This window comes from Haliotis asinina, chromosome 1 (genome assembly GCF_037392515.1).
Source record: "Haliotis asinina isolate JCU_RB_2024 chromosome 1, JCU_Hal_asi_v2, whole genome shotgun sequence".
Taxonomy (NCBI): domain Eukaryota; kingdom Metazoa; phylum Mollusca; class Gastropoda; order Lepetellida; family Haliotidae; genus Haliotis; species Haliotis asinina.
This window is the reverse complement of record NC_090280.1, coordinates 78357807-78375722: the sequence shown is the minus strand read 5'-3', so window position 1 is coordinate 78375722 and position 17916 is coordinate 78357807. Positions and strand designations below refer to the sequence as shown.

The 17916-nt window shown below is 41.5% G+C and overlaps 1 protein-coding gene across 1 annotated transcript; it reads left to right on the top strand.

Annotated features, from left to right (window-relative positions):
- The first annotated feature begins 2887 nt into the window (after positions 1 to 2887).
- On the top strand, positions 2888 to 17628 carry LOC137275600 (uncharacterized). Its single transcript, XM_067808180.1, has 11 exons — positions 2888 to 2957; positions 4007 to 4233; positions 5262 to 5358; positions 6119 to 6283; positions 8001 to 8150; positions 9421 to 9578; positions 11003 to 11135; positions 14035 to 14193; positions 14928 to 15092; positions 15324 to 15488; positions 17621 to 17628. Exons 1-11 carry the CDS (start codon positions 2888 to 2890, stop codon positions 17626 to 17628), a joined length of 1497 nt encoding a protein of 498 aa, XP_067664281.1.
- Positions 17629 to 17916: the final 288 nt, after the last annotated feature.

Here is a 17916-nt window from a genome sequence, read left to right as displayed (position 1 = left end):
TTTCATTGTTCTAATATTATTCTTAAAATACAAATTATATCTCGTAATCCTAATGTACTCGTAAGTCCGTGTGTAAAACATGTTAGCTTAATGTGCCAAGACGACATTTCAATAAATCTGAAACTGTCGATATTGTTGCCATAGGTTAAATCTCCATTAACGTACTTTGTTTCACAAGCTGTCGGCAATTTGTTTCCCCGATATAGGTAGTATAAAGCGTTGCTGGGTCGCTATGACCTAGACCAGTGAATGTCCGGGGTAGAATAGGCCTTCAGCAACCCATGCTTGCCATAAAAGGTGACTATGCTTGTCGTAAGAGGCGACTAATGGGATCGGGTGGTCATGCTCGTTGACTTGGTTGACACATGTCATCGGTTCCCAAATGCTCATGCTGCTGTCCACTGGATTGTCTGGTCCAAACTCGATTATTTACAGACCATCGCCATATAGCTGGGATTTGCTGAGTGCATCGTAAAACTAAACTCACTCACTCACTCACTCGTTATGACCTAAAGTATTCACATAAATACTTCCATACGTGCAATGCGACAACCCATGCATGTCGTAAAAGTCGACTAACAGGACCCGGTGGTCCGGCTCACAGACTTAGTTGACACGTCATTGTATCTTGCGTAGATCGATGCTAATGCAGTTGATCACTGGATTGTCTGTTGCAGACTCGATTATTTACAGGCCTCCGCCATATAGTTGTAATATATTGCTGAGTGCGGCGTAAAACTAAACTCACTCACTAACTCATACCAAACAAACACCGACTGATACCAGCCTTTGTATTATTTTTCAGTTAAATAAGGTTTTCAGGAGTAAGCGTTATTTTTCTTAGCAGTTTGTTTGAAAAACACACATGGAGTATCCGTTTGCGCTAGACACCTGTTTCGATAAACGTATTTCGATAGTGACAGCAGTACGATTTATTTTTAGTGGATTACATTTTAATGCTACTAAATTATCTCGGAGATTTACTCAATTAAACAATCATTACATGGCTCAGATGTCGATCTGCCCGAATCGACCATTGTATGGTCATACATTTAAATGTCTCTGTTCTGATCTTTGTTCACATTTAGATAGATTGACTGCGACGTCGCTGCCCCATGCAGGTAAGAATAACGACATATCTTATTTAATTCGTGCTACAAACAAAAAGTATAGGGACACCCCACGATTTGTTTGTGTAAATTGAAACGTGGTGAGATCATTATACTCTGAGGTATATGGGCACATTAAACATGTTGCAACATGCAGTGAAGCAACTAATTCAATATTCGTTGCGTTTGAGTGAAATGAAACGTAGTCAAGAACAGCGAAAAACAAAGGTGCTGAAGCATACCGGCACCATGTTTCATTCAAACGCTCAAACACAACAGCCTAGTGCATGTGAAAGATGTCCTGTATTCTACCAGTGTCCTGGAACTTGTCATTCAGTCTATGAACGACAGAGAGACACACATGAAGACCCATCCCGTAACCATGGAATGGCCCTGCTTCTGTCTTTGGGCGCTTAACGGTCTGCTCTGTGACATGATGGAGAAATTGTGAGACTTCAATATTGTCTGTAGCTTCTTTTAAAGGAAACGTTGCCAAGAGCTTTCCCATGCACTGAGGTGTCTTCTCTATATATTAAGAACAAAAACAAAGCCTGGTTTTTTAATTCATTAAAATTCATTACACTAACAACAAGTGTTTCCCGAATTTTAGTTTTATAATTGTATAATGGTTTAACACAAACAAAATCGGTCAAGAATTCGTGACTTTATCAATTTTTTGTCAAATGGCAAATTACCAAACAAAAAAAACCATTATAAGTTCAGTCTCTGTGATGTTAGTTTGATTAAAACCACCTTCATTTGGAGTGTCAAAAAATGAAACCTACACAGGGCAGAAAGAAATTAAGAAGCGAATCAGAAATTGGAATCCGGGCAGTGGATCCTTAAACTACCAAGGGACTGAACTCTCCAAAAATGAGTATTTGCAAAACCGATGTTGAGGTTTCATTGATGTGACACTATGTGGATAGGAGATGGTATAGGCATAAGGTTATGCAAGTTTGGTGTTTTAGACGCTGTGAGATTGAGTCAGTTAGCCTGAACTCCCGATCCCGTAAGTAGTCTCTTACGAATAGCTTAGGTTGCTGAAGCTCAGTTAACACTCCCATTGTCACGGGTCGTTGCCTCTTATACAAACCAGAGATGGTGAGGAAAGAAACCAGACATAGTGAGGAAAGAAACCAGACATAGTGAGGAAAGAAACCAGACATAGTGAGGAAAGCCGTCGTTATGACTGTGAGAATGTGAAATAGAATATCATCATTAATGTAAAGTTTTGAGGAATGGCGTGACACGTTCACTTGGTGTGTGCTTATGTTTGAACTTATACCGTTTATTTTCATAGCTGACTACTGCAGTGTAACTCACAACGAGCTGTAAATGTCATTCAGAACGCCACACATATCATCTTTGAAGGTGCTTTTGGTACTAGGAGACCGTGGATACGAACACGGACCAAAATCTCTCCCGAGGAACGCTCAATTCACTTGACCACAGGGCATGAGCATCTTGTAAATGTGACTGTATGGTACTGTGTGGTATAAATGTGAGGTTGTTACAATGCCAGCTTGTAAGGCTAAGTGCCATTGCGAATGAACTTGAGTTAATGATGATTATAAGGATGCAATGTGAGGGAATGTGAAACCCAATTTTAATCCTTTCCAAACCCAGTCTACTGACTGGAAAACGATATACGTTTTCTGAAAACAGTATCCTCGAGTACTGCCTCTTGCAAAAATTCTCAACAACTGTCTCCAACATGTTTTGCGTCTAATTGTGTCCGTTTCATGAATGTATGTATGACCGTTACATTTTCAGAGATGTCAGATTCAACATTCCAGCAAGCATTTGCGCTTCTGTCGTTATTCCTACACGGAGCTCTCGCTCAAAGTGAGTTTATTGTTCGTTGTATTTCCTGTCCACCCCGGTCTCAGCACCCGACGTGAATTAGTGGCAATATTGCTGCATCGCCATTATAAGTTGTTTACTGGTCACGAGGGGAACATGGATTGGTGTACTCTCGATGTTTGTTTATGTTCCCTTAGTGAGGGGAACATAAACAAACATCGAGGGTACTTCAACCCTTGGGTGCCGAGGGTCCAGTGAACGACGTTTTTACTTTACCCAACATCTTAATGTTAACTTTGAAATGTCTGAAGAAAGGGAACAAAACTTTTTGTAGCCAGCGCTAGATTTATCAGACAAGAAAAACAGATTTAGAGTTATCTCCCGTCCATCGATTTGCATTCCCAAAACATAAATAATTTCTGTACGTCATGCGTACAACCTTCGGCTTCCCAACTGGGTACGTAGAAAATGTTACCCCCTTGTAAGCGGGGTACACTGAAAATAATAGAAGATCACTCAAACAGTCAGAAAGCGGCATTTATGTGTGAGGTAAGATAAAGAACAATGCTCACTCTCTCCTGGCAAAGCAGATAGCGGCATATATTGCTGCAGTCACTAACTACACGCGACGCCGCAAATCACCGTCATCATGCGTCAGAGAAGACCTTTCTTAACTGTTGAAAAAATCCAGCATATTTTTGTTGGTGACACTGGATGATGTTTCAATAGTATAGTATTGTATAGTAATTGTAAGGATTTGCATCTTTATCAGAAATAAAAAATACCCTGCTAGAGTTAGCGTGAATATTTTTCAAGAATGTTATAGTTTCTCTATAATTCCATACATCAGCTGTTTTTACACCATATTTGTATATTTTCAAAATAGTGACTTTATGAAACTAAAATATTTCAATATCATTCGTATGAACAGAACAACAGTGTGCTTTAGTAAAATCTAAAACCTTTTGGAATCACCATTTCATATCCTTTCAGGAACCGTTGCACATAGCTTTGACCAGACAGGCCATTTTGTGATGGCAGGCCCCTCAAAAGCCCCCAACCCCAACAAATTGCATTTTCATCTGTTTCAGGTGGTAACATATGCATTGACTCGCCACCGCTAATTATCGAAAACGAGGGTCCACTGACGTTGACCTTCACCCGTAAACAAGGCACTTCCGGCACCATAACTGCCACATACAGCATATTTCCTTTAACAGCAACACCTGCAGATTATGGCGGAAGCAGCACTGGGACCATCACCATGAACGACGGGGAGACAACAACCTCTCTTGACATACCTATAATCAATGATGAGGTGAGAAGTTATAGCTGACGTCAGACCAAAAGGGACTTATAAATTCCTCTTGTCACTTCACTTTGGATCATCAAAAAACAAAAAAACAAAAACAAAAAACAAAAAAAACAACAAAAACAAAAAAACAAAAAAACCCAAAAAAACAACAACATATTTTGTGAAAAACCAATTTTGTAAACGAAATCGTAAAATAATGATATTTCTTTTGATATTGGCCTGACATTTGAGCTCGACAAATGTAACACGCAGTGTAATGTAACTACTCATTTAAACCCCCCTTCTTCATACAAAACCGTGCCTGTATAAGTATGGCCTTGGAATGTTTAATGTCGAATACTAGTATATTGGTGATTGTGAACATTGAAAATGTCATTTTTCGTGTCTCACATGATTCTTGTAACATCATTACAGCCAGCACTCTCCTCCTTATACACTCTGTCAGCCTCCTGATCAATAGCAGACAACACATTGTTCGTATAAAGCAGTTTCCAATTGGACCAGGTTCTGTCTAGGAGGATCGCTTAAGTGCACACGACGATCGACCAGTCATGTACCAGATATCCTCCAAAGGGTTGAGATCGGGGCTCATTCAGTCATGTGATATGTCAGGGGTTCTTGATGTATACCTATCGCAGGCTTCTGTATATTTTATCGAATGATGTCAAAATAATAGTAATACATGTACAAAACCACTGGTTCTCAAGTCTCAATGATATAGACGATGATGGTGATGATGATGACGATGACGACGACGAATGGAGGAGAAAGATCTACACCTACTACCAGATACCACAACAACAACGTTAATGCTAAGAATGCCACAACCTCCTTCCATAACCAAAATCAGAATTCAAGTAAGATTTTCAAAAAACCTTTCCCTTAGTCATCAGGAAGCTCAACGGACACCGTGTCATGCAGAACAAATTGCTGACTGAGGAGTCAAAATGATTCTATTCCTCACAGGGCTACATCTATGGGTGTTCCAATTTTTCGATTTGTCACAGAGTTTGGCTTAATTCTCTTTGTAGATTATGGAACCAACGGAACAGTTCCTCTTCAATTTGTCGGGGGCCGACGTTGGGCCTGACAATAACGTGCTCATCAACATCCAGGATGATGACGTTTGTAAGATTTTGTTTCCATAGCAGTTGATATTTCATTAACATTTGATAACGTATCCACAACTGACGCACCCAGATCTGCTTACATTTGTTTGTTTCTTTTTATTTTATATTGTGCTCAATGGAATCTAACTCATTCTGACGTTTTGATGCCTCATGTACACGCTCACAGTCACAGCCCTCACTGCCACGAAATCATTCATATTAAACATATGAATCCATTGTACGGGTCCAAATGAATCACGAGGACCCATTCAGGAATCGCTATCAAATAGGACCTGTGATGATCCAGGTTAGAATTCGTCTTGAGCAACCCATGCTTGTCACAGGAGACGATTTAACCTGTAACATGAAGTGAGAAACTGATTTGGGATTCAGGATTTGTGCCTCAGATCTCAGTTTTCCTAGCATTCGGGTTTCGGCAGTTGAATCCCGAATCTGAATACTTTTTTCAGATTCGGGATTCGAACTGGGGATTCATCCAGTCAGTCCATAAACATGGGTTGCTTAAGACCAAGCTTAACACGGAACTTCAGGGTTCCCAATACAGATTGGGGTGGAGGCATTGTATAATGTATCTCAAACACAGACGTCGAGACATCTGACACTCATGTCTTGAACTGTAAGTTCTTCCCTTGACCGTGCCATACATTAATCCACGTGGAAAACCGTTGACCGCGACATCTTGGTCCCGTTAGTCGCCTCTAAGGACAAGCGTGGGTTGGTGAAGACTAATTCTGTCCTCTCACAAATAAATCTTTCAGATACGCCATGGACTGAATGGGTGGACGGAACGTGCAGTACCACGTGTGACCAAGGTGTCCAGACAGACACACGTGACAGGACGTGTATCTCGCCATTCATGACCCTATGTGTCGGGCCCCTCACAGACAACAGAACCAATCCATGCAACCTCGTGGACTGTACGGGTGAGTCGGTTTTGCTTGTTGCTTAACGCCGCTCCTCGCAAAATTCCAGCTTTATGGCAAAGGTCTGTAAACAACCAAGACTGGATCAAACAAACCAGTGATTCCACATCATTAACATCGTTCTACACAACAGGGACACGGTGAATAAGCGAGCATGACCATCCTATCCCCTTAGTTGCTTCTTATGTAAAGCATGGGTTGTTGAAGATCAGTTGGGATCTTCACGAGTAGGGTTGAATCAGGCGGTGTTTAGGCTTCCGTAGGTGTACTGGGAAGGGATGGACAGCAAGATTTGGATGACGGTAAAAGATGATATGTAACCTGGAAAGTGATACAAGGCGAGATGGGCGTGAAACATAATTGCTAGAAGACTGTAATGTTGAAGGCACTGGTGGATAGGAATAATAATATAATACTAATAATGCATATTTATATATGTGCGCCCAATCAACCTCGACAGACATGCTCAAGGCGCTACAGAGTCAAATGTGTACATATGTACGGAAGTGGTACTGGAGCATATTAAGGGAAATAATGCTGGAGGAAATGTGTTTTAAGTTTTGACTTGAACAGGTCGAAATTGTCAATAGTTTTCAGGTTATAAGGAGGAGAGTTCCAGAGAGTATGGGCTGCATAGGTGAAAGAACGCTGTCCAAATGTTTTCAGTCTAAAGCTGGGCACAGTGAGCAGGTCCTGGCTGTTGAAACGAAGTTTGCGTGAATTGGAGTATGATGATAACATGTTAGACAAGTACTGGGGAGCAAGACCATGCTTGTAGGTCAAACACAGTATCTTGTGCTCGATCCTGGCTTTGATTGGCAACCAGTGAAGCTCCTTCAGTACTGGCTTAATAAGGCAACGTTTAGGGAGACGATAAATGGTGCGGGCGGAAGTGTTTTGGATTTTCTGGCGTCTGTCACAGTGTTTCTGAGGAAGGCCAAACAATACACTGTTGCAATAATCCAATCTTGGAGTTATGAGGGCTCTGACGAAGGCATGGGTAGCAACTGAGAGATAGGGACGGATATTACTGATAGAATGAAGGTGAAAGTGACAGGTTTAGCAGATCTGAGAGACTTGAGCTTCCATCGAAAGTGAGGTGTCGAGGACTATACCAATATCTTTTGTAGTGGAACAGACAGGGACGACAGCATCAGCTATTGTCACAGATTTGGCAGGGATTTTAGACAGCAGGTGTTTGGATCCAATCAGAAGAGCTTCTGCCTTGGTGTCATTTAGTTTCAGCATATGGTTAGTCATCCAAGATTTGATGTGCCTTGTACACTCAGAAATTTCAGCTAGACCGTCAGTGGGATTTTTGAAAGAAATTGCCTTGATGAGTTGGTTGTCGTCTGCATATGAATGATGCTGCACATTGTGTGTTGAGATGATGTCAGCAACTGGACCAGTGTACAGGACAAAGAACAGTAGGCCCAATACTGAACCTTGTGGCACACCGTGTGGTACCGTAACGCACTCTGATGTCTTGTTTCTGACAGTGACACATTGGCATCTGTTATGGAGATAGGACGCAATCCACTGGAGGGCTGTACCAGGATTCCATTTCGTGTTTTGAGGGTCTGTAGCAGGACACTATGATTTATAGTGTCAATAGCCGATGACAGATCAAGGAGTATCCCTCTATCCACAATTTGTCTCAGGATATCACTGACATGTATAAGAGCTGTCTCACTGTTGTGATGCTCCCGGTATGCAGATTGGTACTTGCCCACAAGGTCACACCTTGTCAGATGGTTCTTCAGCCTCACACTGACAGCCTTCTCCACGATTTTGGAGAGGAAAACTAAGTTGGATACTGGACGGAAGTTTTTTAGCTTAGACTTCTCAAGGTCGCGCTTTTTGAGAAGTGGGCGAACAAAGGATTTCTTACAAGCCTCTGGAAATACACCTAATTGTAGGCTCTTATTCACAATATCAGTGATTATAGGAATGAGCAAGTCCAGGTGTTTCACGACAAGTTTGGTGGGCATTGGATCAGTTTCACATGTTGTAGGCTTAGCTCCCATAACCAGTGATTTGATCTCCATATCTGTGAAAGGCTCCAGGTTACTGAGAATATGTCCACTGAAAGTAGGACTTTCATCAACCTCATTGACTTAGGATGTAGATATCAGAGAGTCCCTTATCATCTCTATCTTTGACATAAAGAAATTGTTGAAAGTGTCTGCGAGAAGAATGTCATTACTTGATTTGGGCAATTGGTCTTCGTCATTACTACCCATAAGCAATGTCATGAATCTGTACAGACGGTCAGGTTTACCACGGCAGTTAACCAATCTCAATTAGACAGTGATCTCTCTTGGCTTGTCTGATAACTGAACCGTTGCTTATGAAGCTATTCACTGGTTTGTTTGTTCGATTCGTTGGCCCGGATGGCGTTCCTGGTCTTACCGAGTAGATTATAACTTTGGGTATAAAATACTTTTGAAACGGCGAACTACTGATGGTGAAAGAGAGTCGACATAAACTGTTTCACATCCTCGAAAACACATACTGAACTGACGTGGTTTTGGCTTGGTCGTTTCACAATGGCCAGACAAAACAGTAGTTTAGTAGCGTTCAGTGCGTGCTGTCGTATTCATATTGTTTGGGATCCCCTCTAGGGCTCACTGTTTATGGGGACATGCATTCTAAGCTGGTCGTAGGATTCAGTCATTATGGGGACATGCATTCTAAGCTGGTTGTAGGATTTCTTTCATTATGGGGTCATACAACATGTGTTGGTTGTAGCATTCTGTCATTGTGTCCCCACACACCTATGCAGCCTATGCTGGTTGAAACATTCAGCCATTATGGGGACATGCAACCTATGTTGGTTGTAACATTCAGTCATTGTAGGGACATGCAACCTGTGTTGGTTGTAGGATTCAGACATAGTGGGGACATGCAACCCATGTTGGTTGTAGGATTCAGTCATTGTGGGGACATGCAACCTATGCTTGTTGTAGGATTCAGTCATTATGGGGACATGCAACCTGTGTTGGTTGTAGGATTCAGTCATTATGGGGACATACAACCTATGCTGCTTGTAGGATTCAGTCATTATGGGGACATCCAACCTGTGCTGGTTGTAGGATTCAGTCATTATGGGGACATGCAACCTGTGTTGGTTGTAGGATTCAGTCATTATGGGGACATGCAACCTATGCTGGTTGAAGGATTCAGTCATGTGGACATGCAACCTGTGTTGGTTGTAGGATTCAGTCATTATGGGGACATGCAACCTATGCTGGTTGAAGGATTCAGTCATGTGGATATGCAACCTGTGTTGGTTGTAGGATTTCAGTCATTATGGGGACATGCAACCTATGTTGGTTGTAGGATTAATTCATTATGGGGACATGGACCCTGTGTTGGTTGTAGGATTCAGTCATTATGGGGTCATGCAACCTATGCTTGTTGTAGGATTTCAGTCATTATGGGGACATGTATTCTAAGCTGGTTGTAGGATTCAGTCATTATGGGGTCATACAACCTTGTAGGATTCAGTCATTATGGGGACATGCAACCTGTGTTGGTTGTAGGATTCAGTCATTATGGGGGCATGCAAACTATGCTGGTTGGATGATTATTGTTTGTTTGTTGTTTTACGCCGCACTCTGCAGTATTAGAGCTATATGGCGGTGGTCTGTAAATAACGAAGTCTGGATAAGACAACCCAGTGATCAACAGCATGAGCATTAATCTACGCAGTTGGGATCTGTGTCAAGCAGATCAGCGAGTCTGTCCACCCGGTCAGATCAATTCAAAACAAGATCTTTACGGATAAGAGGCGAGTAGACTGCGGAATGAATCGGGCTGTCATGCTCGGTGACTTGGTTTGTTGTCGTTCCCGAAGACGTAGATTGTAGCACACGAAGCCATTTACTGTTTTTTTAGACTCTATACAGTATCACAGAACGCTCGTAGTGCTATGACATTTGTAAGTCTGTGATACACTATAGAGTTACGACAGGTCATAATGTTGCGAACGCTTTGTGAATGGCACCCTGGACTTACCAAATAATCAGTAAATTTATAATACCTTTAATAATGTTGTTACGGGGAAACACTGAAAACAAAAGATGTTGCAAACTGACATAAAACTGTTAACATCAAACTAAAAAACAAAATAAAAAACCCCACCCACCCCAAAAAGGAAAAAAAAACCAACAACAAAAACAACAACAAAATAAAACGAAAAAAAATATAAAAATAAATAAATAAAATAAATAAATAATATAAAACACCCCATAAAAACCCAAACAACCAGAAAGAAACAAAGAAAAAACCCAAACATAAAAAGTACCAAAAACCAAAACAAACAAACAAAAAATGATAAAAATTGATAATATTCATGTTTTGTATTGTTTTCAGTACAGAGCGACTTTCGACAGTCTTCGTAGTAAACATCTGATTTATGGTTTTCATGCATGAATTACAATCGATTTATGGACACCTTTATGAATCGACCGGTCGATCGATCGTTATAATCATCATTATCATTATTTTTTGCAGATTAAAATAAATATGCAGCAGAGAGGATTCGGGTGCTCCTGGTACAGTCAGGTTGGTAAGGCTCATGGCCCTTGCCCCTTCTACACGCAGCCCGGACAGCGAATGGGATCTCTCCCAGGAAACGCTGCCTAGTCGAACCCACCAAGAACTTTTAGGAGAATATTTAGACTCCCCAACACCGCAGTCTTCTGCATTATCCAGAGTGTCAGAAGGGCTGTGCTCCCGGTGACCTGCGCCAAGAGATCAGGGGATACGAAACCAAGGGCACCGAGAACAATGGGGAACCTGGCGGCACAATGTCAACGAGGCACTGCTACTGTCTCACCCTTGCGAGGTACTTTGTCCAAGTTTACTGCACGTTGCTGACACCCACAACTAGGTGTTTTCATGTGTTCATGTGGCCACCATCTGGTCATTTACCAACGGATTCGAGGGTTCTGCTAAGTGCACAGGGTTGTGTATCATACATTGGGGGTCGTGACAATAAGGAAGGTATTTAGTTACATTACTAACAATACAAAAATGCAATTTTTTTCGATTGGTATGATATATTCAATAAACTATTGTCACCACTAGAAATGCAGTATTAATCCTCCGCGGTGTCCTATCTCAAAGGAGAAAAGGGAAAATAGCTGCGACAAAAATATAGATATTACTAATATCTATAGTGAACCAGGTAAGTGGGGGAGTTAAAGTTTCACCTTGGCAACATTTCACCCAAATCGTGACGACGAATGGTCATATGCTGAGAATATATATATTGATACATTTTAAAATTCTGTCAGCGAAGGCCACCGCAACTACTAGATTGTCACAGAGGAATTATAACTAGTTAAAATGCTATATCAGTTGTCAGCAACACAATGTAAAACCAGGCTGTAGTCTAATATGGGACGCCAGCAACTTGAGGTAGACCATGCGAGAGGGACTCTGCGTTTTCTTGGTTCCTGCATGGGATACCAGGTGAAGTCTGGACATATGTACTGGCCCATATGGATGATATCTCAATATTATTGCACGGTTTCGGCGCAAAGACCCCCATAACTGTGTCCACGTCAACTGTACAAGAATCTATGCCACTCACGACATAAAAATAGTTCTTGTCCATAAATTTGTCGCTATTGTACTTCCCATCTTCTAAAATGCTACTCAAAGAAGTTACTTTTGTGTATCTGAGATGCACAAGTCGCCATGTTCCTCAGATGTATAGCTTTGTTGGTTAACCCAAGAGGCAATGGCTTTCTGCGGAAGACATTTCAGGGCTTATTTATCCATATCTGATAGCACGTTTTTGTATTTTCATAACTTCTTATCGCCGCATGCATGCTTATATTTGAAACAATGCTAAAAATTGAAACAATGCTAATGTTAAAAAGTAATTCAGTCACGTTGTATGTACTAGTATGTTTTCACCATGACCAGTTTTTTTTGGTCAGGCGCATTATTGCATGGAAACCGAAACAGTGTCTATTCATATCAAGTCATATTTTTAACCTGCAGCTCGCATTTTAGACAATCATCCGGCAGTAGTTTCCTAGTTGTCTCGCTCATAGGTCCAGTTATGGGTTACGATTATAGAAAAAAACAAAAACAACCACGATAAATCATATTTACGACACGTTATATACCGGTATACACATGATCACACAGATTGGTCTAAATTGATTTTCACGCCGTGACCTTGTATCTTCGACTTAAATGGCTGGGTGAAACAGCCATTGATATGGACATTGTGTCGGTTTTCTATTGTCATTGTTCCTGCTGGGAAATCACTAAAAGCACAGGCAGACGTTGGTCGTGAGTTGTTTATAATATGAGCGTGATTAGTGTCAATGAATCTACTGAATTAACTATCTCCATATCGTAGTTTTATCAGGTTGGTTTTATTTTAAAACTGTGAAATACCTACCTCATGTACTGTCCTTTGTCGATAGATGTTAAAAACAATATTACCTTTTTACATCGCTAAATTACTAATATTGCCGATGCAATGTACAATTTTAACTCACTCACTCGCCCACTCAGACCTGTGAATACAAAAGTCAAGAACGAGCTACAAGCTTTGGATATTTCACGCGTCTTCAGCAACCCTTCTCTTTTGAATGAATTTGAAAAATGCCTTTGAAGAATAACAACCCTTCCTTGTCGCAATAATCGACTAGCGGGATCGGGTGGTGCTCGATTATTTGGTTGACACATGTCATTTGCGTAGGTCGATGCTCATGATTCTGAAACATTATTGAATTTCGTATACACTTTTTCACTTTTTCATCGCTGATTGATGTTACAAGACGTGTGAGTACATGATGATTGAGTGCCTGCATGGGTGTGCATGTGGCTGAGTGCCTGCATGGGTGTGCATGTGGCTGAGTGCCTGCCTGGGTGTGCATGTGACTGAGTGCCTGCATGGGTGTGCATGTGGCTGAGTGCCTGCATGGGTGTGCATGTGGCTGAGTGCCTGCATGGGTGTGCATGTGGCTGAGTGCCTGCATGGGTGTGCATGTGGCTGAGTGCCTGCATGGGTGTGCATGTGGCTGAGTGCCTGCCTGGGTGTGCATGTGGCTGAGTGCCTGCATGGGTGTGCATGTGGCTGAGTGCCTGCATGGGTGTGCATGTGACTGAGTGCGTGCATGGGTGTGCATGTGACTGAGTGCCTGCATGGGTGTGCATGTGGCTGAGTGCCTGCATGGGTGTGCATGTGACTGAGTGCGTGCATGGGTGTGCATGTGACTGAGTGCCTGCATGGGTGTGCATGTGGCTGAGTGCCTGCCTGGGTGTGCATGTGGCTGAGTGCCTGCTTGGGTGTGCATGTGACTGAGTGCCTGCATGGGTGCGCATGTGGCTGAGTGCCTGCATGGGTGCGCATGTGGCTGAGTGAGTGAGTGGATTGATTAATATACTCATGGAAACAAATAAGGGAACACATGAAAGCACAAGTGTTCCGATATTATTTTACAAGTTTCTCCGCATGCTTTATATTGCAATGTTAGTGAAAAGGCGGAAAGTATAGAGGAAAGCACACCCTTCCACGTTTTCCTTTATTTGTGTCAGTGAGTATATATGCACCATAGAACCTTCGCACAACTTTCCGATATAGGATTGTGGTGTAATATCATTGTGTTTTGTGCATCACCGAGGATACATTGCATGGCATCTATAGTCTGTTTGAAGTGAAAACATACCGATGAATTTCACTTTAAACAAAGCAGTACATCCACACTCACTGTGTGTAGTTATCACCGACTGGTCCGAATGGACTGACGATGGACCTTGTTCAGTCACGTGTGGGCCTGGACAACGGAGGCAGGTTCGGAACCGATCTTGTATTTGCATGCCTGATATTGTTTCAATGGAGACCCGACTTACCTCATGTAACGAAGGCAGTTGTCCAGGTAGGTACAGCAAGTGCAGATGTGTACGAACAGAATGTGTACGAGTGTTGTAGCAAAATGGTTGAAGTGTTAGCTCGTCGCGCTGAAGACTCAGGTTCGATTTGCAGCTGGGTACAATGTGCAGGGCCATTTCCTGGGTCCCCCGAAGTGATATTGCTGGACTTTTGCGTGAGATGTTCACTCACTCTATGTGTTAATTAACACAACTTATTTCCAATAAGGATGGAGGATCATACACCACGTTAAATCGGTAACGTAAGGCAAGTCTTCATTTTCTCAAAAATATTTTTTCTAAAAAACATGGGGGTCGGAATATTTAGGATCGACGCAGTATTCTGACGTTGAATAAAAAGCTGCCGTTAGCAGATTTTATTTGCACATCTAAAACAGACATTTATGCTGACATGAATACTTCAAGCGGCAAATATCTTCACAAAAATATATAGGGCTCAAGGATCATAATTATAACTGACAAAAAGCGGAAGAAATCAATAGGATGGAAGTCTTGTGTATGATGTTTCCTCCAGTAAGAGGGAGCATATTTAAATACTAACGGAACTACCATAGAGACAGCTGTCTTGCAAAAGCAGTATCTATCCTGAACTCCGTAATTGTCAGAGGTTTCAGACGCACGGGTCAGCGAAATCTGCAATAAGTTACTACTCCCCTCTTAACTCTCTTCACCTTTTCAAATTCTTCATTGATATGTGATAAGACCGCAATCCTGTTTGTAGTGATCACAGAGTGGTCCCAGTGGGCTAACAGCGGAGCATGCTCAGTGACCTGTGGGTCCGGGACAGTGTCACAGTCTAGGAACCGTACCTGTTCCGCTAACTGTCCCGCCAATTTCATGGAAATGGAGACGAGGACTGCTGCATGTAACGAAACCCCATGTCCAGGTAGGCGGAACAAGTGTTATATGTACATGCACCTTTCAGTGAGAAGTTTACAGTGTGTAGGTTCTTCATTGAATGATAAATATCAGCGTTTGTTTGGCTGTGAAACTGACTTTCAAAAGTGTGCAAACGACATTTGAAGATCTTTCACGAATATCATTGACCAAGAAAACGAGCTCTCAATTCTCTTGAACATCCTAGATCCTCTTTCAGAAATGTTGATATTCATTGCAGTGATCACCGAGTGGTCCCAGTGGGCTAATAGTGGAGCTTGTTCAGTTACCTGTGGGTCGGGGACAATGTCGCAGGCTCGGAACCGCACCTGTTCCGCTAACTGTGCCGCCAATTTTATGGCATTGGAGACAAGGACTGTCTACTGCAAGCATGGTGCATGCGTCAGTAAGTGTGTATGCCTATGCGTTTCTGTGCTTCCATGCGTGCGTGTGCGTGTACTAATTTGTTGGAAATGGCATCTTTAGTGTTAAACTATAAAAAAAGTGCCGCCAATTCTTGACATTAGTACGCCTCACCATACGCCACAATGCTGCGTTTGTCGTATAGAACTGTGGTACAGAGTAGCTTGTGAGTATACAAGTCGCCCTTTACGCAATTGTTCAAAAGCTCTCCAGCACCATCAGGCCCTGGGACACCAGAAATGGGCTTCATTGTATTCATGTGGGGGATTGAACCCGGATCTTCGGTGTGACGAGCAAACGATTTGACCAATAGTGTACCAGACTGCCCAACAAAGTAGTTGAAGGGATGGGAAACTGAACCTTATCATGCACGTGTCTTAATGCTAATCGCTCAGATTTAAGTTCAAATCAGAGTTTTTACAGACAGCAAACAACGCTTTTCGACAAATATGTCACATATTATTTTAATGTTTATAGTGTTGTGCGCGACTCTTGAAGTCACCGAAGCGCGTATGCTTTTACATTTATTTCCAAACTACTGATATCTTTCATTGTTGTATAGATATCGTGAATCAAATTCTTCCGCGATTTAACTGAAAATATTATGAAACGCTTAAAGGGTAGAGATAATTATAGATATCTGTAATAAATACCTTGATATCACGAAAGAGTTTGAAAAGGATGTGGTGAAATATATGTATAATAAACAGGATTGCTGATATCTTAAATTGAATTAATGGCGTCAGGGTTTAAATATGTCAACCAACTCATATTTCAGGATGATATCACAAATTCAGTTCCTGATATCTTGCAATTAAATACAGGTATCGTAAAAACTCATTGACCGAATGGGTCATTTTATTCCAAAGGTCCATAACTTTAATTAATCCTATAATATATAATCCTATATGCTAGGAGCGTTTGAATATAAACGAGGCGTTTGCTTCATTGTTTGGTCGCAAAACATTTCAATACAGCCCTTTAACTACTTGAACAGGAGGAAGGTCACGACCGTATAGATTGGGGCGAAGGACATATGGACGATTTGACACATATCGACGTAGATATCGTAGGGGCTTTGGCACATATCGGCGTAGATATCGTAGGCGCTTTGGTACAAGGACTAGACGTCGGTATGGATATCGTAAGTAATTCTGTTTTACGTTTTTCAATATTTACTGTTTTGTCTGTTGTTTCTCGCCATAACAATCCACCTATATCCGGGTGGTCTGAAAATAGTCAGATCTGACACAGAGATTCAAGTGATTGATATTATGAACATCCATTGAGGCGAGCATAGTGTTATTCTGATTGACGGCGCATTCAATGATAGCTGATCATGAGTAGCCTCAATGTCACAGGAAATTGTAACGCAACGTGACATCACGATATATGGACGATCCATTAAAAGTTTAGACTCACGTAAGCACTCACAATACATATATATAGTGAGTGCTTACATGAGTCTATATATCATCCAAAACCACGTTCCACAGGAGATTATGTGATATCAGACGATATCTTCTAGTTGAGATCGTTTTGACAGTACATTCTGCACAATGCCCTGACAATGCTATGACGTCGCTGCACTGCAAATCTAATGGCAGTACTGTGTTCAGAGATGTACATTTTTCATTTAAAAGGAATGCAGAATGATTTTTGGATGATACACAGAATCTCACCCTGCTGTCCACTGATACCAATGATATCAACACTCTTTGATAAAGGTAAAACTATCCTCGGCAAGCCTCTGATATGTGTTACTCTATCAACTCGTGTTGATATATTTGATATCAATGGACACTTGCTCAATGGACTCTCTCTCTCTCTTTCTTTCTCTACCTCTCTCTCTCTCACACACACATATACATACACACACAGAGGTATACTAGTATACGCTATTCAAACCTAGTAGTGAACACTTGAAAATATTAAAGGCGCGCTTCAGTTTTCCTTTGTTTTTCTCAGGATATCATCATATATTGTTATTCTAGATCATCATTCGTTAATCTAAAAACATTATCATTCAGAATTGATTGCAAACAAATCGTCCCTTTTATCAGGACTTTGCTGTATTAAAGGAAGCCACTGATTCTTATAAAATTTATTTTCCAGGTGGCTAGACGCAACTCAAGTCACGTTTTGACCTTCAAGCCACTGAAGCGCTCAACACAAAAGTACAAGGATATTAGGCTATATTAACTCTTGACATGACTGCATGGATTAATGCCACTTTTGATAAGACGTCAGAAGACACGACTGACATATAGACATGTTTCATCATAGATATGACACATTTGACATTACAATGATGCACATTATTGCTTTTTGTGGTTGCCATGGATATATTTTTTTTGCACACGTCAATAGAATAAATAGGGATTCAGCTGTCTGACTCTCTTTATTAGAGA